Raw genomic sequence first — 23,231 nt, 5'->3', positions numbered from 1 at the left:
TGTCCCCATCTAAAAAATAAGACGCTCTGTACGGCTGCATATTGATTGTTGCTTTCGATTACTCATCTTTCTATTAAGGTCCTCTCCTATTCATATTCCAGTCTGGTATTCAAATCGGTGAATTGTTGCTAGGTTAATTTGGACCCCAGCAACCAGATTGTTGAAATTGCAAACAGGAGAGCTGCTGAATAAAAAAGCTAAATAACTCAAAAACCACAAATATAAACAAACTGTATGTCAGTGTCTTACATCACAGTAAAGGTATTTTAAAAGAGATAAAAAAAATCTTAAACTCGTAAAATAAGGTGACAAGGGAAACACGGTAAATGCCCCTGGTTAAAGAGTGACGGAGAGACATCAGGCCGGCCACAATCTTACTGTGAAAAAGGATTATGACAGCGCTACTTTATATCATGTAAATGATGAGTATCAGGGGTTCAGGCCAAGCTCACAACCAAGTTTCACTTCCGTTTCCTTACAAAAGCACATACACTAAATCGCCAGTCCCCGGATGGAACGTACCCTGCGCGCGTATTTATTTTATTTCTTCATAACGCAGCTCCATTATAATCCCCGCCCCTTTCTCAAACCCATGATTGCTCCTGTCATTTAGCCCCGCCCACACGAACAAATCTCCGGCTTGCCACTCACCTGCCAGTTCCCAAAAATTCTATGAGACCCGCCCAGACAGCATCAGTCCCCGCCCCTCGAAACCATCAGGCCTGTGCGATCTGTCCCACGTGTAGCTGCTGCTGCTAGCGACTTTATCCAGAGATGGCGGAGATCGGTAAGCGATCCTGTTGGATTTACTGGCCAAATAAATAGTGTGCGTGGTTTGTTGTTTCACCTTAATGTGAAAGACAATTGCAACTGGCAAAGGTTCTTATTTAAATTGTCCTCTGCATGGGGGAGGGTGGTCTGATCTCCAAAAAATAAATCAATAAATACGAATAAAGGCAGATAAACAGGCACTTCAATTTTATACAAATGGTTTATTGGAACATAACTGCTTCCTCATTGGTTATCCCCTTAGCCAGAAATGTATCTAATGCACAGCATAATATCATTATATTAAATAGTAGGGGAAGTTATCCTCTCTGTAAAAATGGTATAAAAGTTTAGAGGAGAGCTATTCTATAACATACTAAATGTTAACTTAACGATGGACCCCCCCCATTATGTAGTAGTTCATAAAGGGGTGGTCCATTAACTAGTACGTTATAGAATGGCTAATTATAAGCAACTTTTAAATCTGCCTTAGGGTCAGGGCACACAGGCAAATTCGGGGAGATTATTTGCCCGGCGACAAATCTCCTCTTCGTCAGGGCGACTCCTCTCCCTGAACTGCCTTCTCACCAACTAGAATGAAAATCGCTGGCAGAATGGCACTCTGAGCGCTTAGTTTTCCAAAGTTTCCACAAGGAAACTTGCATGAGACTTTGGAAACCTTCAGCACTCCGCGTGCCATCCGGCCAGCAATTTACATTTTAACTGCTGGGAAGGCAGTTTGGGGAGATTAGTCGCCCGAAGAAGAGGAGATTTGTCGCCAGGTGAATAATCTCCCCGATTCTGCCTGTGTGCCCTGACCCTTATTTTTTTCTTTTTTATACTTTTTGAATTATTTGCCTAATTTTTCTGACTCTTTCCAGATTTCAGTGGGGGTCACTGAACCCCTCTAAAAAACATACTCTGTAAGGCTACAATTGTATTGTTATTGCTACTATTTATTTCTCATCTCTCTATTTGTGTCCTCTCCTATTCATATTCCAGTCTCTTATTCAAATCAATGCATTGTTGCTAGGGTAATTTGGACCTTAGCAACCAAAGTCCTGAAATTGCAAACTGTAAAACTGCTGAATAAAAAGCTAAATAACTAAAAAAAAAATAAAAATGAAAACAACTGCAAATTGTATCAGAATATTACTGTCTACATCATTCTACAAGTTAATTTAGAGGTGAACAACCCCTTTACTATAATGGGCATACAAAGTAAGTAAAGAAATTCAAAGGTGGGCCAGATTGGGAGTAAAAAGCATTGGTTTATATCAATAAATTGTGAGTGGGTTCCTAAGCTCAATAAGTGACAGCAGCACAGAGCATGTGCAGTGAATCAGCAGAAAAGAAAAAGAAAAGATGGGGAGCTACTTGGGCATCTTTGGAGACACAGATCTTTACTGCTAAAGGGTTGTGGTTGCCTTGGGCTGGTACAGAAGCACAAAACATCATGTACAACATATCTACCTACTTATTTAGTCCATTAAAGTGACTGTAAACCAAAGAATGTCCAGTTCTTCGCAACTTTTTCATGTGTTTTCATTTCTTTTTTTAGTAGTTGAATTCTTTTTTATGACTTCTCTATTCACTCCCTCCCCTATTCATCTCCCAGTCTCTTATGAAAAGCACTGCCTGGTTGCTTGGGTAAACTGGACCTTAGCAACCAGGTATAGGCTTACATTTCACACTGGAGAGCTGCCAAAGGAAAAAGATAATTCATAAGCCAACTGCAAATAGTCTTTGAAAGTGAATACTAAAAAAATACATACTAAAAGGTAATTTAAAAAAATAAGAAAGTCTTTTATTTTTAAAAAAGACTACAAACAGCCCCCAAAATGACATACTGCTTTCCCTGAGTCTGATGTTCTTTCTGACTGGTTTCTGCAGCATGTTTCAGCTTCTATCTTAAAAAAAACCTCAAGGTTGGAAAAGAGATGGGTCATTATGGGGCCTGTTTAGAGCTGTGTTAGGGATTTTAAAATAAAAAAGCTTTCCCTTTAAAGATGAACTACCCCATTAAGAGACACAAGAAGGCTCTATTGGGCTGACATTGAGCCAGTGTGCTTTGTATGATGTTGGGGGAAACGCACTGTTTCCAGATCGGTTATACTGCTAATAGTTGGCCCGTGATGACTTGAGTTCAAATTTGACTTTAATTTTACCATATGACCAGTGACACAAAGCAGAATTGTATTAAGCTTGACATAAGGATGCGGTGTATTTTCAGTATGTGTCACATATTCTGTTTACTTAAATGTCTCTCTTATTCCCAGCTCTGTTCAGTGTATCTGATAAAAGTGGACTGGTAGAGTTTGCGCAGCAGCTGAGCACCCTTGGCCTCTCTTTAGTTGCCTCTGGAGGGACTGCTAAGTGTCTGCGGGATGCAGGCCTCTCAGTCAGGTACAGAACCTACTAAGTCATCTTTTTATTGGTATATGTTAAAGGAATTGTAAAGTCAAAAATCAAAAGCCAATTTTCAAGTCCCCCCCCTCATTTAAATTTGTACCATTTTAATAAAAATGCAGTTCTTTGCAGAGTATTATTGTCTTTTCCCTCTGATTACAATTTGTAGAAACTCTAAGGCGGCCACAGGCTGTTTTACTTGTAAAAGATCGGCGATTCTCCAAGCTAGCTGCTAGGGTTGCCATACACAGGCCGAGAAAAGTTGGCGAATTTGTCTGTTGGCAGCTTTTTAACCACCTTAAGGCTAACCTCAGCTTAAAATTCCCGTCAGATCGAGGACTGCATATGTTAGTGCTGCAGCATTCGGTCTGACCGCCTCCATTACCAGCGTTGAGATCTGATCGATGAGCCATAAGGCCCACAATCGGATCAGCTCGATTACGCCCGTCTCAAGGTGGGCACATCGTGAAGAGATCTGATTGTGTGGCCACTTCGCCTTACGAGCACATCTTTTCGTGTATAGGCCCCTTTAGTGAGACTTAACACATGAAACAACCTCACCCACAGCTTTCCTGCAGTTCAGAACTCAGAGCAGCACCGATCCTTTAAGTTAAATTTAATAAAGATAATGTGATTCAGGTTCTGACTGAAGAGACCTAAGCTGCAAAATCACAAACGCTTCAGAAACTCAGTAGGATGCAGTATGTGCATGAACACTGGAAGTACAGGCATGGGATCCCTTTCATAGAAACACTTAATCCAGAATTTTGAGAAGGCCATCTTCCATTATAAGCTAATAACTCTAATTCTGAAAAATAATTATAGTACCTTGTATTTGATGATAACTAAGCTGCATAAATCATTATTGGTAGCAAAACAATCCTTTTTATTACATTTTTCTGTCCTATTCGATTGTTTTTTACTTTGTATTTTTTATAGTATCTTTCTTTTCAGGCCTCCCCTATTTTTCATTCATTAAGGTGGCCTTAGACGCAAAAATCCGCTCGTTTTGACAACATCGCAAAACGAGCGGATCTTTCCCCGATATGCCATTAACGAGCATGGCTATATCGGGGGTAATCTGATTGTTCGGCGGGATCGGTCGGGTCAAAATCAACCATGACCAAACGACCGATCTCCGCCGGTCGAAAGATGTCGGCACACGCCACACGCAATCCGAAAAACGTATGAATCCTTGATTCGTACAATAGGATCTGTGTGTCTATGGCCACCTTTACTTCCTAGTTAGTAGGGTACGCAGATAGTGGGTAAGCAGATAGCAAGTAAAATTTCAGAGCTGCTAAACAAAAAGCTACATAATTAAGAAAAAACAGCAAAGAACAAGGTATAAATTGACTCAGGATATAACTGTCTACAATAAACCAAAAGTTACTGAAAGGTGAACTATGCCTTCAAGGTATTGTGATCTAAATTATGGATATATATTTTTTGGAAAACCCCAAGTCCCAAGCATTTCTTAGATTCTATTCCTCTACAGCAGTGTTCCCCAACCAGTAGCTCGTGAGCAACATGTTGCTCTCCAACCCCTTGGATGTTGCTCTCAGGGTCCTCAAAGCAGGAGCTTATTTTTGAATTCCAGTCTTGGAAACAAGTTTTAATTGCATAAAAACTAAATAAATATAGTGCCAAGCAGAGCCTCCTGTAGGCTGAAAGTCCGCATAGGGGCTACCAAATAGCCAATCAAATTTCATGCTTGTGTTGCTCCCCAATCTTTTTACATTTAAATGTGGCTCACAGGTAAAAAAAAGGTTGGGGAACCCTGCTCTACAGTGATCACAATTGACTTTATTCAGTCTTCATACAGATCTGCTTTTTTTTATGCAAATTCACTTGGAATGATTGGTTGCATATAGATTCTGATCCAACTGCTCTCAGGGTCACTCAGCAGTTGTACCCACTGACATCTGTTCGAGTCAGTTTCTAGCACTTTAATCCTCTTACACTGCCATGCCAACATTTCTGGAAATGTCCGTTATTTACTATTTTGAATATATCTCTTTAGTTAATTGCATATTTTTGTTTGGAAGGATGAAGTCATTTGATGCTTCTAGAGAATGCTATGAGACCATGTGTGTAAGCACAACAAGTTATTATTTTTTATTATTACAAATGTATTTGAATTACAGTGCAGATTTCTTCGGTAGCAGTGTGTGTATTACTTAGCGCACTGTAGGACTGAATCCACATTTTTTCCTGCCAGTTATACAATCTGATAAATTAGAATTTTGTATTTCTGCATCAATTTTCCATTTCCTTGAGCACAAATTTCCTTTTGTACTACTCGTGTAGTGTGGTGGGCAGACATAAGCAAATATTGTATTTTGCTTCATATTAAGTAAGGCACATTGGCCTGCAGACATTTGTTCTCATGTAAGAAAATTGAGAAGAATTGATGTGTGTATATAAAATGTTGTGTTCTGTTACAGGGATGTGTCTGAGATCACTGGGTTTCCAGAGATGTTGGGGGGCCGGGTGAAAACTCTGCACCCCGCAGTTCATGCAGGTGAGATACAAAGCTGGGAATTTGCATGTGAGAATAAGTAAGGACAGTAAAACCTTGTCACAGCTGAATGATTTGTGTCTCTCAACTATGATCGTATGTATGTCCAAGGCAGTATCATCATCTCAGGTGCTTTGTATAATCCAAAGATTCAGTAGCCGTGTGCCATTTATACATTAAGAGCATCATCTGTGTATAAATGTATCAACTGTCAAACAGTTTAAGGGCTAGTCCACACGGGGAGATAGCGACGCGTTTGCGGTCGCGGCGACAAAGCGCCGCGACCGGCGCAGGCGACAGTTTTGTATGGGCGCCTATGTAAAAACGCCTGTGCTAACCACACGAGGCGATGCGCTTTTCAACAGTCGCCTGAAAATGCCTCGCCAGGCTTTTTCAGGCGACTGTTGAAAAGCGCATCGCCTCGTGTGGTTAGCACAGGCGTTTTTACATAGGCGCCCATACAAAACTGTCGCCTGTGACTGTCGCGGCGCTTTGTCGCCGCAAACGCGTCGCTATCTCCCCGTGTGGACTAGCCCTAAGGGTAGGGGGCACACTGGGCGATTCGGGGAGATTTAGTCGCCTGGCGACTAAATCCTGAGGCAACTTCGGGCGACTCTGGAATATGAAGCGACACGTGTTCCATGCCACAGGTGACTTTTCATTAAAGCTGGCGCAAGACAGAGGGAAGGCGTTTGTGGAGATTGATCGCCGAAAAGACGAGGCGATTAGTCACCAGGTGACTAAATCTCCCCGACTCGCCACTCCCACAGCTGCTTTAGAAGGTGAAAAATTAAACTTTACACTTCAGTATTAGAAAAACTTTCACACGTAATAAAATTATGAACTGTCTGAAACCAACTGAACTGAAAAAAGTGTTGGAATGTGAACAACCCCTTTAACATTTTTCTTAGGAGACCCAGATTAAGTTGCAATACCAAAATTAGTTTATAACCATTTATGCACCTTATAGTGAATATTTTATACAGTGGGAAGACCCACTTTAAAGACCTGACACAGGTTAGGAATCCCTGGTGTAGACAGAGACATGAAAAAATTTTGTTTTTTCTTTGAATTATTGCTCAATTTAGATTATATAATGTTGATTATATTACTTTAAGGAGGGTCTTGTAAACCTCCAGCTGGTGCCGGGACCAGAATTCCCTCGAATGCTGTTCCATGTGATCACAATCTCAGTGACCGCATCAAGCAAAGTCACTGTTTTTTTTTTTTTACATATTTTTGTCATTCCTCATTAGAAGCACTAAGACAAATCTATTGAATATTGTTAAAAATGTGCTACTGTTCATTTATTATAATTATTCAAAAAACAGTATCCTGAAAGCTTCTAGATATAAAAGTCAGAGTATCTTTATTAATTAGACATAATACAAAATGGTACATACTGACCCTCCAATAATCCACTCTACGTGTTTCGTACCCTCTGGTACTTAGTCATAAGTGTCTTTGGCAGTATCTCATACATCACAACATTTAAATCCAGGGTGATCCCACCCCATCCTGCTACAGCCAATCAATAAGATTGACCCCAGGCACATTATAAAAATGTGACTTACATTTAGACAAAAGAACCTGTTTATCATTTGCCCTGCCCAATGCTGCCTGTATCTGGGGCAAGTTCTGATGGTTTTTAGGCCTTTCAGTTTCAATTAATTCAGGTGCAATTTACTGGCAGTAAATGACAGTAAATACGGTGGTAATGTGCAGCCATTATTAAGTAATAGTTTTTGCTTGTAACAGACTGCAAGAATGGGCAGGTGTATACATAAATCTCATGTAGTAGAATATGAACTTGCTTATCTTTTCTTTAATAATACCAGGGATCCTGGCACGGAGCAGCCCAGAAGATCAAGCTGATATAAACAGACTGGGCTTCAGCTATATTAGGTAGGCCACTGTGTGAAATGGAGAATGCAAATGAATGAATGAATGGAATAGAGAAGAATATCCCTGGGAGTGGGCATGTAATTACGTTATTTAAGATTATATATAAAACAGATTTATATATGTTGATGATTGTGTTGGCAGAGCCAATATAAATCATACCATAAAACACATGGGTGCCGAAGTTTCTTCTGTCCTACTTGACTTTTGTTTAATTTAGGCCTTGTGTTCCCCTTGCAGAGTTGTAGTGTGTAACCTGTACCCATTTGTGAAGACCGTGTCTGCAGCTGGCGTAACCGTGGAGGATGCAGTGGAACAAATTGATATTGGTAACAAATAAATCAAATAAATCACAAATATACTCATTTTGTAATGTAATATTCTTCCTTGGACAATTTTTTTTTTCTTAATTATTTCCTTTAACAAGAAGGAGGTCTTTAACACCTCCCCCACCACTGTTTATTCTTTTTATTTTGCCATAAGTCCCAAGGACTGTCACAGTATCATGGGCACATGTCCTTGTCTGTGAACAGATTTGGGTTGAGATGAGCAGTTATGTTGTGCTTGGCATTACACAATCTTCTGTTTAAAAATTGAGCTCAAGGTCAGCTTCAGAACTGATGTTTCTATCTCTGGTCTTTTCACACTCCAATGCTTATGCTTGTACACCAGTAACCAAACTGTCAGCTTTTGCTTCTGCATGAGATTATCTGAAGGTCACCAGCATGAATTAGTTAAATGAATTCCTCCTGCATTTAATGGGAAACTAAACTCCTCAACATTGTAGATTCCTTAACAAATTTCATATAAAACAGTGTGTTCTCAAATATTCTAAAGGGGCATATTTACTGATATATATAGGCAGATGTGATAAGATTCTTTAATAGGCAACAAATCAGCATGTCAATTATTTGTAGGTTTTCTTTCAAAACTTATAGACCCCCCCTTTGAAAACCTCTAGTATAAGTTGCCTTGTTTTTGGTTACCTGTAAATGCAGCCATTATGCCACGTCCCTTTAATACCATATGGCTCCACATGTTTTGGAACTGAGAAAAATGTGAAAACTTTGCTTTTGATTCATGCACTCATGTTACTCTGTTGCTAACATTCAGTGAAAGTGAACATATTATTGTATACCAGACCAGTTTCAAGATATTAGCAGTTTTTAAATGAATACAATGACTTTGAAACCACAGCATAACCTGTTGTTTATCTTGGACTACCGGCTACAGTCAGCTAAAAATTAATTTAGTGAGACAAGGAACTTCTTGTCACTTTACTCTGCTTAAAACTGGTCAGAGAAACATCAGGAGACCCTTCTCTGCTCACTGTTTGCAGAGCAAATTTACACACTGTTTTTTATTCTCCCTAAATCAGTTTTTAGCCAACTATGGGTGAAATGACCAGCGGGTGCCGTCTTGTTTTAAATTCATTATATTTGCTGTTTAGAAACTGCTAATATCTTAAAAACCAGTAAAATAATTAACATAAATTGCAAAGTTGCATAGAAGAGCTCCCTGTGCTATTGTTTTGAGGGTTTACATTTCTTTATGGGAACACAGATTACTGTACACAGAACAGTCTTTGGAAATTTGCTTGGGTGTTGTGCTACTAGCCATTTGCCCTAGAGCTGGAAGATATGAGTCATGTTGTGTTCTGGAATTTGCTATTTTTTCTGATGTCTATTGAAAATTCTACATAATCAAGCAATATGTCAGCTCCCACCTTGTAAATAAGCAAAGGAGGCATGTTCTCTCCCTAGTTCAGTATTATAAGGCAGTGATAAACTATTATTTTGTCAGAAACTGACATTTGTAGAATATTTGTTTGCACTTTTTTAGTGTTGACTATCAGTTCTAACTGTAGCAATTTCTCTGTCCCTTTGATGTCTGGGCATCCATTGCCACTTAATATTACTCACTTAAATTAAAGAGGTAATTTATGACCACAGAGGTGCAATTGCTGCACTCTATACTGAGCGCTGAATGAAAATTGAATGAATTATGCCTAAAGGTGGACATACACGGGCAGATAAAGCTGCCGATATCAGTCTATTAGGCCAATTTGACAGCTTATCTGCCCGTGTGTGGAGGCTTCCGACGGGTCTTCACGATCGATATCTGGGCACGATAACGATTGGGAAGGTTTGATTTTTATCCGACCGACCCGTTGGAGCCCCTTGGCGTATCGTAATTCGATCGTTCGACCTTACGGCCGAACATTCGAATTACCCCCGATTATAGCCATGCCGTTTGTGGCATGTCGGGGAAAGATCCGCTCGGTTGGCGATGTCGCCAAACGAACGGATCTTTGCGTCTATGGCCAGCTTAATACCCGTGTTCCCCAACCAGTGGCTCATGAGCAACACTTTGCTCTCCACAGCCCTTATTTGGCACCCCAAGGAATTTTATCTTGCTAGTTTGGCTCCCCAACAGTTTCTACATTCGACTGTAGCTTACAGCAAAAAAGGTTGGGGCCCCTGCCAGTGTTTCATTCAGAGAGACAAACGTTATGCCCCTGCTGGTCTATATTTTCTTTGTACACACTCCTTATTGATCACATTTTTCATTGTCAGACATGTTCCCCAGATAGGTATTTAATTTTGCAATGTGAATACTTTCTTTATTCTTACAGTTTAAGTTTACTTTTTTCCTTTTAGTTTAAAGCTCAGATTCTGCACTTCTATACAAGAATCACAATTATAACTTTTTTTTGATTGTAGGTGGTGTCACGTTGTTACGTGCTGCTGCAAAGAACCATGCCCGTGTGACAGTTCTGTGCGACCCTAGTGACTACAAGAGCATCGCAGCGGAAATGGGAAATTCCGATAACAAGGACACCTCTCCAGAGACACGATGTCGGCTGGCCCTTAAGGTGTGTACATATAGGTTTTAGGAATTCCTTATGCTCATGTTCTAAGCCAGAAATGCAGATGATCTTGACACAGGAAAAAAGTAAACTTAAACTACTTCTAAAGCTGGTTATTATTAACTGCTTCTCTGTCCGTATGTTTAATATGTAGCATACAAATTCATGTGCATGGTGTGTGTTTGTGAGTATAACATACTTCTCTGCCCTTTGCAGGCATTTACCCACACTGCACAGTATGATGATGCCATCTCTGATTACTTTCGGAAGCAATACAGTAAGGGCATTTCTCAACTTCCTCTGCGCTACGGAATAAACCCCCATCAGGTTCCTGCTCAGATTTATACTCGTGGGCCACAGCTTCCTCTCACAGGTGAGTGCTTGGGTAAAGCCCAGGAGAATGATGATTGATAGTATTGCACGTTTGCTACTTGTGGCACTATATGTCCCATATGAATTGTTTAACATTTTTATTCTGCCCTGACTGTTCCAGCAGGTACCAGCAACTAGTAATACCCAAGTACATTTGTTTGCAGAAGCCTACTTAGTGAATAAAGGGCAACCACAGCTATTTGCAAATGGTGGGACCCATACTTAGGCTACTCCCCTGGCAGTTACATTTGAGGCATCTGTGACAGACCCTAGTCACTATTAAAAGAGTGAGCTGTGTCTCACTAACTTTGCACTCTAATGGTGACAAGTATTCACAAAGGTCCACTGGTGTTGCAGGTCAGCAGACACTGCAGTTATTCAAAGGAAAACTCAGCAATTTCCTGTATGTCTGCTAACCTGTAAATAACGAGGGATGATAGATTATTTTTCATTTCTTCTAGTTCTTACCATAACCACCATGGGTTTTTGCAAGCCTTTTGTATCGCCTATTATTGTAACAGGTTTCAAAACTCCTGTTGATTGTGGAAAGTCATGGTATAATAAAGTGAAAAGCCATGAGAAAACGACAATCACCATTAGCTATTATACTCTGTGTTTATTCATTTTTGTAGTAGGACTTTACTTACTGGTTTTGAACATTAAGCACTGATAACTGCAAAAACAAAAGGTTGGAATAGGAGAGCAGTGTGTACAACAATCTGATATACTTAAGGTATAGACAATCCACTGTATACAAATGATGCTGTGCAAGAATTCAGAGGTATAGTGTAAAAGATATAAACTCAGAAGTTTCACATGACAACGATTAATACCATTCACTTATGAGAGAGCTGCAATCTAGTTGGCCTTGATTTTGTCTTATTGTCAGAGCAACCTCTGTTTGGAATAATTTTGCTTGTGAATTGACACAGAGATTTAGACATGAATCAAAATTAGATTTATAGTTGCATTCTCTAGATATGTTTTCTGTCTGTGATATCCATTCTGTGCAATTCTGTTACTTCATTTGCTATATTCCATAAAGGTTAGAGCAGGAGTGCCCATACTTTACTAATGCGAGGTCTACTTTTAGTGATCTTGTCCTATTATAATCTACAGCCATAATAGCACTATCATTCTGTTCCATGGAAAATATTGCTTAAATATTGATTTATGAGAATGTATATTGCTATATTTTACCAACAATATTTCTTATGTAACCTTAACATAATAAATATCTGAATGAATGAAAAGCATGAATTAGGAGGGTGATTTAGTCAAGCTGTTTGTTGACAGTGTCTTCAGATCTACTGATCACCAGCTAAAGGTCTACTGGTAGATCCCGATCTACATTTTGGGCACCCCTGGTTTTGAGGCGCAGGAACCCTGGCATACTTTAATGAACAATACCTCCACCGTCTGACTCTTTTCTTGCAGTGCTGAATGGCTCTCCTGGGTTCATTAACCTGTGCGATGCTCTAAATGCATGGCAACTTGTTAGAGAATTGAAGAATGCCCTGGGACTACCAGCTGCCACATCCTTCAAACACGTGAGCCCAGCAGGTACAGTACTATCTAAACATGCCTGATTAGTAGCCATTCATTATAATCCTAGTTATTCATAATGTTCTCACTACAAAAAAAGGTGATGCAACATATTGGGAAACCTTTCACTGTCCCAACTTGCATCAAATTGAAAATGAGCAGATATTGTTTCTCAGTTTCAACATTTTTGATATGCTGTCTTTGTACTATTTACAATTAAATATCAATGATTTGAAAATGAACCATTTTTTATTTATACTCTATGTTACACAGTGTCCCAAGTTTTTTGGAAACAGGGTTCTATATACAATTAAATCTTTTAATCTGCTAAAAACGACACTATCTGCTCTACAGGTGCTGCTGTTGGAGTGCCCCTGACAGAGGAAGAAGCTCAAGTCTGTATGGTCCAGGATATCTTCTCAACTCTTACACCTTTAGCATCTGCATATGCGCGAGCCAGAGGTATCATATTGGTATTTGGGTTCTTGCAGTTTGCACAAAGATCTTCACAACAGCAGTATAACTCTTAAATTGTCTTGTGTATCTAGGGGCAGACAGAATGTCCTCTTTTGGTGACTTTATTGCTGTATCTGATGTGTGTGATGTCGCCACGGCAAAAATCATCTCTCGGGAGGTAAGGGAAGTGTGTTTAATATGCAATATAAAATACTTATGGAGACATTTATACCTAAAGTGCTTGTAGGAAGTTATTTATACACTTATCTATTGTACAGCACTAAGGTACATCTAAATGTTGTCTTGTCCATCACAGTTCTAATAATATCAAAATGTAACAACCTTCTTTGATCACAAGAGGGCAGCATTAATACAGGCAATGTTTAGAGAGCAATGCCATACAGTCATGTTTACATAGAAGCTTTTCAACAATTGTAACAGATGGACTGACTTTTTAGAGCATTAATTAGTCATTATTTAGATGAACCACTTATCATGGAGTATAGATATTGGGATCTATTTACTGAATGATATAAGCATCTCCTACATGAACTGTACAGCAGTGGAATTACTAGTTACTGGGCCCCTTAACTTTGGGAACAAGAAATTTTCCATGAACACATATTACAGATGCTTATCAGTCACACAGGACCCCCTATAGATACTACCTTTCAGCAGTTGGGGGGTCTGTTCTAGTCTATAGTTTATTTTCAGTAAAATGATTTGTGAGTTTGAATCATTGCAGCTGTGGATGAAAAAAGTTCAACCTTTTGTCCTAGCAAAACCTACCAACCTACTATTTGGTTGTGAAGAGAACAAGGGGCATGGTGAAAAAACTGTGTGCTTGTGTTCATGGGGGAGCCCCTCAGTAAATAACATGTGGGTCCCCAAAGTTTCTAATTGCAGCCCTGGTTGTAGGCTGTTCACTAATGTGCTGCATTTTTTTTAAATAGAATGTGTTTTTAAAGGTCCGCTTTCAAATGTAAAGCTATATATTCATTGCTATTGCTACTTTATATTACGCTTTCTATTCAGACCCTCTCCTATTCATATTCCAGTCTGTTATTCAAATCAGTGCATGGTTGCTAGGGTAATTTCGACCTTAGCAACCTGATTGCTGAAATTGCAAACTGGAGAGCTGCTGAATAAAAAGCTAAATAATTCAGAAACCTCAAACAATAAAAAATGAAAACCAATTGCAAATGGTCTCAGAATATCACGCTGTACATCATAATAAAAGTTAATTTGACGATGAACAACCCCTTTAAGGCTCGTGTGTTATAATATGCGTTCCCATATGCATTCCCATGGGGAAAGTTCTATTCAAACCCTCTCCTATTCATCTTCCAGTCTGTTATTGAAATCAATGCATGGTTGCAAGGGTAATTGGTACCCTAACAGCCAGATTGGAGAGCTGCTGAATAAAAAGCTAAATAACTGAAAATCCACAAATAATAAAAACCAATTGCAGATTGTCTCAGAATATCACTCTCTTATATCATACTAAAAGTTAATTTGACGTTAAGGCTTGTGTGTTATAATATGCATTCCCATGGGGGTATTCATTGATACTAGGACATTTGAAAAGAATGGGCTGCGCCAACCATTGTGTTCCAGTCAAGCTAGCTCATGAAGCTAGCTCATGTCTGTTAGAACCGCAGCTATGTATGCTTGCAAGTAATATTATTCCTGTATAGTTTAGTTAATTAAATAAAGCTTTTATCTAACAAAAACCCTGCTGCCATTTCACATGTCTTCAGGTATCAGATGGCATTGTGGCTCCTGGGTATGAGGATGAAGCTCTGAAGATCCTTTCTAAAAAGAAGAATGGAAGTTACTGTGTCTTGCAGGTGAAGTTTCAGTCACAGTCTGGGCTAATGTCTCCTTCTCAGATCTCCACCTGCAAGAGAGGGAAGCCACAACAACCATGCTCAGCTAGGAAGGCACCCAGGCTACGTAAACTGTATCCAATGGAGGATTTAGTTTCCCACGCCATTAATCATGAAATAAATATTTGCTAGTTGTAGAGGAAAAATATCACTAACCTAAACTCTCTTATCTAATGTGTAATAGATATGGTTTCACGCATTTAAAGTTAGATTATGTTTAGGATAAATGTCTACAACCTAACTGAAGTTTAGCTTCACATGTATGAATGCCAGTGTTCTAGGCCTTCTTACAGCTTCTACAATTGTCAACTAATTGTGTAAATGGGGCATTAGGAGGCACCAACAGAATATATAGGGATTATTTGGGGAGTATGGCCAGACCCTTGTATTACCCATTAAGTGGACACAGTGTATTCTGTTCAGGCTTCTGAAAGACACAGACCACTTATTTCAATGTTTCTTTGCCAGTGCTTGTAAATGAGATCTAAAAACAGATTCCATTCTCATGATTCCTTATTTGAAACATAATATAATCAAATTAGTGAAGGCACAACAGCTAGAAGAATGATTAATATAAACAGCTTGTTTACATTCACTAGATGGACACTTCATACGAGCCCAGTGACATTGAAATCCGGAGCCTCTTTGGCCTGCAGCTTGAGCAGAAGAGAAACGATGCAGTTATAGACCGGACTTTGTTCAACAGCATTGTGACCAACAACAAAGAGGTTTGAACTTGATGAATGGGCTGCTTGAGCACCGCTGTGTACCAAATACTCTGTTCTGTTTGATACAAACCTGTGTTTTGTTTTGTCTGTTTCAGATTCCAGAGTCTGCTGTTAGAGACCTCATAGTAGCCACAATAGCGCTGAAATATACACAGTCTAATTCTGTCTGCTATGCTAAAGACGGGCAGGTAACTTTCAGATTCAATTCTTAAAGTAAGATCAGACTGAGAATTTTATGCTGAATAATTTTTTTTTTTGGAAGTTTTATTGTTTTAAACATTTAACACAAGACATAACAGAACATCTTGTATGCATTACATGAAATCAGACATGAATTACCAGTCGACATATAGAGTATTGTAACAGTGAGAAACCTGTATTCCGGTTAATTGGAAACTCGTAGAAGTATTCTTTGTGAACTAGTTTTGAGCCACCGTTTGCTCCAAGCTAAATTGTGAAGTAGCTTAATTGTCTTATGTAGGGGTACACCTAGGTTACCCTAATTCAGGGATCGGATCGATATCACACCACGGCCCCCAGACCTTGTCAAATTTGGTGGGTGAACCTTTAATTTCATATGTGAGTTTGAAAAGTAGGACAGCATTGTTGACCAACTGCTTCCATGCTCTGAGGGAGGGTGGAGAATTACCCATCCAGTGCATTGCCACTGTTTTCTTTCAATAGAATAATTTATGCTGAAACATTAATGTGTTTTTGGACGTTACTGAAATTAAAATAACCTTGTTGGGTCTTTTCCTTGGGCTGGAATAACAGAGGATGGGCAAGATGTATTTCTCTGTCGTCTTAGGGGGACACAGGTAACGATGGAGTTAAGCTCCATCCTCCAGCTCCTGCTACCAGGAGCATGGACTACCATCTCATGGATGGATTCTTCGGTCAGTCACAGACTGACACCCGGGGTGAGACCTAAAGCAGGGTTAGCGGTTTTATTATGGTTAGCCCCCTACGAGGTGAACCCACCGGGGTCTTTTCCCTAGCCATATGCCTTCCCCATCCACAGCCCCAGCACATAAAGGAGCGCTTCATCTAGTGCTTGGGGCAGGTGAATGTTTATCTAGCCAGGGAGGGAGAGAGAAGTCCTGCTCATCGCCTTGTTATTCACTAGCCTAATAGAATGCATTCTGCATTCCACAGAGACTCGCCGGCAAATTTTCGCAGGCGTTTTTTTGGAGCATGCACAGTAGGTGGAACACATGCGTTCCAGCGGCCATTTTAGACTCAGCGGCGCATATAGCAGCACAGCACAGTTTTCTCCTTGGGGAGAAACCATTTCTGTACTCAGGCGGAGCAGTCTGGCTTAACCTCTCCCACAATCAATGGTAGAAGGTAGGACAGGGGGGCTGTTCACCAGGGCAGGGGGGGAGAGAGTGCCTAGCCTGTACCAAATGCCAAACTAAATTACCTGGGGGCCAAAAGGAGCTGTTTTGCAAAGTCTGCTCTATGGGGCAGGGGGCAGCTTCAGCCTCTGGGGGTCTACCTGGACAGTCAGAAGAACCTCTTCAAAACACTCCCTTAGAAATGGGTCAGGGGCCTGTAGCATAGCCCCCCCCTCTGGGCAGTTCATCTCTCTAAATCCCTGGCTTAGAGATTTAACTACAAGTCAGGTAGTAAGCTTAAGTGAACTGATAGCGCCAAAGGGGAGTCTTCCACCCAGGCTCAGTCAGAGGAGTCGAGTCATGAGCAGACTTCTTCCCATTCAGAAGGCGAACTACCCCACTCTGAAGGGTCCTCTGATGATGAGGAAGAAGAGCGAGAGGAGTGTCGGGGAAAAAGACATTCTCCATGACGTTGATAACATTATCAAAGGGGTACTTAAAACACTTAACGTTTCTCAGAAACCAAAAAAGCAAGGGGAATCCTCCACGCTTTTCAAAAGACAACACAAGTCGTCAGCCTGTTTCCCAGAGAATGAGCAACTGCTTAGTATCATTCAGGAGTCAGGACGAATGGGATGTGCCTGAATGCAAGTTTCAGACAACAAAGAAATTCAGTAGATTGTATCCTTTCTCTAAAGACTTGACTGAAAAAAGGTCTAATCCGCCTGCGGTAGATGCACCGGTGTCACGACTAAATCTACCACCCTGCCAGTTACTGATGCAGCAGCATTCGAAGATCCTTCAGATAGGTCAGAAGGTTTTTTTAAGAGCAATTTTCTATTCTGCAGGATCAACACTATGGCCCTGCCTGGCATCGGCATGGGTGGCTAGGGCTATTCAATCCTGGTATGAGACACTAATTAAGGACATTCAAGGAAGTACTCCTCGGGAAGAAATGTTGTCAACTGCACATGCAATTGCAGAGGCATCTAGTTATCTCTGCGACACCACCTTAGACGCACCTCAAATGACCGCACGCACCTCAGCGATGTCTGTAGCAGCGTGCCAAACACTCTGGCTAAAGAACAGGTCAGCAGACATTGGCTCCAAGAAGGCCTTGACTTCCCTTCCATTCAAGGGACAAAAATCATTCGGAGATGGAACTTGAAAAGATCATTTCGCAAGCAACTGGCGGTAAGAGTACCTTCCTACCATAAGCTAGAGGGCGATCTTCAACTTACAGCAGAAGGGGGGAAAAAATTTTGTGGCCAAAGTGGGAAATTTACAAGGCAACATAATTCACCACAACGTTCTCACTTCTGACAAAAGGGAGACAACAAAAATCGCACTCCCTGGAAGAACACTAAACCCTACAATAAGTCTCCCATTGACAAGTCCGCGTCAGCATCCGGAATCGGAGGAACGGATCGGAGGAAAACTACTACTACGATTCCGGGAGGTATGGATCCGTTACTTATCGGACGCCTGGGTCAACGAAATTATTTCAGGGGGTTACCATTTGGACTTGACAGCAACCCCACACAGGAAGTTTATCATGTCCAGGGTACCGTCCAATTCCACAAAAGCAAAGCTGTTTCTGGAATGCATAGAAAAGATGGAAAGAACAGGAGTGATTACACCAGTTCCGATTCCAGAGATATTCTCCGGGTTTTACTCAAACCTTTTTACAGTTCCAAAGAAGGATAGCGCAGTCAGACCTGTACTAGATCTCAAAGGCCTGAACAAATTTATACGGCCAGTGCGCTTCAAGATGGAAACACTATGGTCAGTAATATGAGGAATGGAACAGGGACAGTTGATGATGTCACTAGATATCAAGGATGCATATCTTCAATGTTGTGAGAGCTCTTCAGTGGTACATGGATCAATCCAAGTCATTCAGAACTTCACAGTCTCTGTTTGTTCTCCCTCCTGGACCCCGCAGGGGACAAGCAGCATCTAAACCTCAATATCTCGATGGATCAGAGAAACAATCAAACATGCCTACACAGCAAAAGGTGGTGCGTCACCAGAAGGAATTTGGGCGCATTCTAAGAGAGCGGTGGGGGCCTCCTGGGCATGGCATAACTGTTCCATTAGAGCAGATTTGCAAGGCGGCTACCTGGTCTTCCATTCACATATTTACCAAATGCTACAATGTCGACACATTTTCGTCGGCCGAGGCTTCCCTCGGACGTAGATTGTCGCAATCCGTAATAAAATGATTAAGCAACACCCTTCAAGGCTCGCACCCACCCTGCTGTTTTGGGACTGCTTTGGTAAGTTCCCATTGTTCCCTGTGTCCCCCAGGTACGACAGAGAACACAGGATTTTTGTACTCGCCGTTAAATCTGTTTCTCTGTAGTCGAAAGGGGATCACAGGGCTTCCCGTCCTGCGGCGAGCTTTCGACCGCTGACCATGTTGGTCTCTACTGAATACTTCCGTTTTACTTTCTGCCTGTATAAATTCCGTTAGCAGCTTTGGAACAAACTGATTAGGATTGTACTGTGGGTGGGGTTAAGCCTGACCCGACACGCCCACTTAATTACTATTCAAGTGTCTTGCCTCCTGGAGGATGGAGCTTAACCCCATCGTTCCCTGTGTCCCCCTTTCGACTACAGAGAAACAGATTTAAGGAGGGGGGGGGGGGAAATCCAGTTTTATGCCAGTGTTGCTTATGTACCATGCCATTAAGCTGCCTTACACTTCAGCCTTTCCTCTGTAGGACTGATTATGAACACCTCAAAATCTAAATTTAATATGAAAAAAGCCCCGATGTCCCAAAATGGATGTGCCTTTTTATTACTGTATCCGACAGACTCGGTTTTACTCAGCCTTTCTTATAACTTCTCATAGCTTTCATATTGTGTTATACTCACCTCACAAGATGCCATCAGTGGGTTTGGTATCACATTACTGTTGGTGTGGTTCAAAATAGCTGAGGACAGAACATTCCTGGTTTAGCATTAGTAGGAAAATCATCCATGTTTGCTCACCGCCTTTACAGGTAGATACCATAAAACAATACTCACAGTAGTATTCACCTATACAAGGTACAATTCATCAGGGGAATGTATGTTTATAATAACTTCTAAAGTGTTACAGTGTTTATTACTGATTTATAGAGTTATTCATCTGTGCATAAAGGAACAAGAGGCTGAATATGAGAAACTAATGGAGGAAGGGTGGAGCCTGGGTTTATGCCGGGGGGGGGGATGTTGTGGTTAAAGGGAGGTGGTAACCTAGTCGAAAGCTGCTGTATCTGTGAACCCCTTTTGCAGTTCCATGCACTGAGCAAAGCTGGCCAAAATATATTTGTGCTCATTGTAAGCCTTGGATGTCCGATGCCTAATGTGATTTCTTAATGACAGGTGATTGGTATGGGTGCAGGACAGCAATCCCGTATACACTGCACCAGACTAGCAGGGGACAAAGCAGATAACTGGTGGCTGCGGCATCACCCACGTGTCCTTGGCATGAAATTCAAAGCTGGGGTGAAGAGGGCAGATATCTCAAATGCTATTGATCAGTTTGTGAGCGGCACATTGGGAGAGGTAAGTTGGGGACCAAATGAAAGGTCTGTGTTTAAATTGCTCTTTGCTTATTGTGTATTCTATATTTGAAATGCATTTTCTATATGCATTTTTACAGTGAGTTGAACAGATCTTTTCTTTTTGATTTGCCACCTCAGGAAGATCTGCCACAGTGGCAAGCTCTGTATGATGAGCCCCCAGAACAGCTGACCTCGGCAGAGAAGAGGGATTGGATCTCGAAACTCAGTGGAGTTTCCTTGAGCTCTGATGCCTTCTTTCCATTCAAGGATAACTTGGAGCGAGCAAAGAAGGTGAGGTCGATGATGCTGGGCTGCACTGCTAGATCTTGGAACTTGGCCTAGGGGGCTAACATTGCATAATTCAGGGTTGTTACATTGCTTGTGTAAAGAGCATGTTAATAGCGGGCACAAGTTAAAAACCTGCATTGGCTGCTATGAACTGACAAAATGCTGTAATCCGACACATCTGGTTCATAATTTGGAAAGTCCTTTCTTGGACTTAACACAGAGACCACATTCTTCCATAAATTACTCCAAACAGAGAGGCAAAATCCTTTCTGTAGGAGACATAGCACATTGAAAACACAGGGTCCCCACACACTCTTAGGCATTGTATCATGTTCCTTTAGTTTCCTCTATGAAGTAGTCTTTTTTTTTTAATCTATTTATTTCTTTTTTTCTGACCTGACGCTTCATCCACTCCTCCGATAGTCATCCTCCCTGTGATACTCCATAGACTTAGGACCTTAAAGGAACAGTAACACTAAAACTATTTATCTAAGAAATCCACTGTACCCTGCTCCAATACCAACTCTATTCTATATAAAGTCAATTACATTCAATGCTTGATCACAAATACTATTCTAAAACTCTGCTTCCAGATGTCTTCCCAATAAGTCGAAAGGGCGACATGAGCTGTGTTTAGATCCATGGTGTGGCACTCCACATCTCCTAGCCAGACTTCTAAACCGGAAGCTAGTTCTTGCTGCTATACTGAGGATTTTAAAGCCCCATTGTATTATACCTCAGCTTGCTTTAGCCAGTAAGTGCTGAGAATTGTAAAGACAGCATGCAGGTCATTCATAAAGCTAACACACCGGACCCCATAAAGTAAACGGGAACATTACTCCCTCCCTGCTTTTATTCCTTCCCTGCTCGCCAAAGTAAATTACGCAGAGAAAGAATCATTGCTGGCACAACACGTACCCTCCCCTGTATCTAATCCAAATTAAATGTTCTATTTCAAAAAAAAAAAAATTTTACTTTTATAATGTCATTTGAAGGCAATAAACCTGCACAGATTAGCGATTGCTAATGGAATTCTTTCTTTCTCCCTTCAGAGTGGGGTTCAGTTCATAGCTGCTCCATCTGGTTCTGCTGCAGATAAAGTTGTGATTGACTCCTGTAATGAGCTGGGCATCGTACTAGCACACACAAACCTGCGCCTCTTCCACCACTGACATTCCTCGTGTCATTCATGTTGTGTTGATGCAGTAAATCTTTGTATGGCTCCTATTAAAACCTCTTGCACATCCATCTGTCTCTCAGGTGCCTTGATTTGTTTGTATAGAGAATGATATATGTCCTATTGTAAAATGTAAGGCTATTTTAAGTCACCTATTAGTTCCATGACCTGAGTACAATGTTCCATATGGTCATGGAACCTCCTCTGCGGCTTATAATATCCTCAATATACAACAGGGGTGCATTATTTATTATAATGCACAAGTTTCAGTTGTGTGACAGAAATTACATCTCCAAAGATACCCCTGTAGCTCCCCATCTTTTTTTCTGCTGATTCACTGCACATGCTCTGTGCTGCTGTCACTTACTGAGCTTAGGGACCCACTCACAATATACAGTACACATAGAATATCAATGTCACAATAGAAGGCTAATTAGTAATTCATACAGATAATTATTACATGGCATCACAGAAACCAGTGCAACTAGCACCAGAATTTAATAATCCGCCCTATAGCATCAGCTTATATGACAGACAAACCTTTTCTGCTTGTAATTTTGTGATGACCCCTAAGCTTAGTTTCTCAACAGCTGCTCAGAGCCCACTGATCATGTGAGTGTCACAGACACTTTCCAAGATGGTGACAAGTTTGAAGTCCTGGATCATTGCTGCTATTGAGAAGCTGAAACTTTAGGCTGGTGCAATAAATTCAGTTTATAAAATATGGCATTTTTAGCCATATTCATTTTTAGGGATTAGTTCTTCTTTAAAGAATGGTCTGTTGCCCGTTACCTTTAAAAAATCATTTCAACATTAAGTAAACCCAATAGGATTGTTTTGCCACCAATATGAATTCATACAGCTTAGTTACCATGTTTGATTATTACAGAGAAAAATTAATTTTCAAAAATTAGAATTCTAAATGGGACTATGTGAAAGACGGCCTCAGGGTACCCAAGGCAACCCCCCCCCAGCTGTCCTCCACCCACCACCACAACTCTGTATCAAAGCTCTCCCACCTCTTCTGCTGTATACTTTCTCCAGTGAGCCACTTGCCTGTAGAATTTGATTGGGCAGCATAGATACGGGTCTAGGGCTAGGACCCTGCACCTAGTAGTGTGCCTCTTCTACCTACTCCTAGTTTCAGCCATGGATGGACTATTTATGAATGTTGTGCTAAATGTCTACTTTGTCTAGCTGCCCTTTAAGGTCCTTCATATGATTGACACTACTACTGGTATGGTACACAGAAGGCAGTGTAGACTTCTACAAATAAAAAAAGGGGCATTGATATGACACGTGAGCTTACATATTTTGCCAAAATGTGGTACTAACACCTCAGATTTTTGTGGAATATATTTGAAGGGATTCACACGGGCTGAGCTTTTGAAGTTGTTCTTTGTAAATATGGTTATG

At 40.8% G+C, this 23,231-nt stretch overlaps 1 protein-coding gene across 2 annotated transcripts; it reads left to right on the top strand.

The window, feature by feature from the left end:
• The first annotated feature begins 602 nt into the window (after window positions 1–602).
• Window positions 603–21,886, top strand: atic.L (5-aminoimidazole-4-carboxamide ribonucleotide formyltransferase/IMP cyclohydrolase L homeolog). 2 transcript variants are annotated; one of them, NM_001096631.1, is given in 16 exon segments: window positions 709–787; window positions 3,048–3,174; window positions 5,625–5,701; window positions 7,537–7,603; window positions 7,841–7,929; window positions 10,324–10,475; window positions 10,686–10,842; window positions 12,279–12,404; window positions 12,741–12,848; window positions 12,935–13,020; window positions 14,603–14,692; window positions 15,331–15,459; window positions 15,555–15,647; window positions 20,169–20,351; window positions 20,489–20,641; window positions 21,691–21,886. In NM_001096631.1, coding segments are annotated over 16 exon segments (1,770 nt in total). In that variant the 5' UTR covers window positions 709–774; the 3' UTR covers window positions 21,811–21,886.
• The last annotated feature ends 1,345 nt before the right edge of the window (window positions 21,887–23,231 follow it).

Source organism: Xenopus laevis, chromosome 9_10L (assembly GCF_017654675.1).
Source record: "Xenopus laevis strain J_2021 chromosome 9_10L, Xenopus_laevis_v10.1, whole genome shotgun sequence".
Classification (NCBI taxonomy): domain Eukaryota; kingdom Metazoa; phylum Chordata; class Amphibia; order Anura; family Pipidae; genus Xenopus; species Xenopus laevis.
Note: the sequence above shows the minus strand (reverse complement) of the source record. Positions and strands in the feature narration are given on the sequence as shown.

Bases quoted from the DNA above. Each gene is read 5' to 3' on its own strand.
- atic.L (XM_041575765.1), top strand. From the start codon at position 5,656: ATGTTGGGGGGCCGGGTGAAAACTCTGCACCCCGCAGTTCATGCAG. The intron at 15,460-15,554 runs GTTTGAACTTGA...TGTCTGTTTCAG, and splicing joins TTGTGACCAACAACAAAGAG to ATTCCAGAGTCTGCTGTTAG. The intron at 15,648-20,168 runs GTAACTTTCAGA...TCTTAATGACAG, and splicing joins GCTATGCTAAAGACGGGCAG to GTGATTGGTATGGGTGCAGG.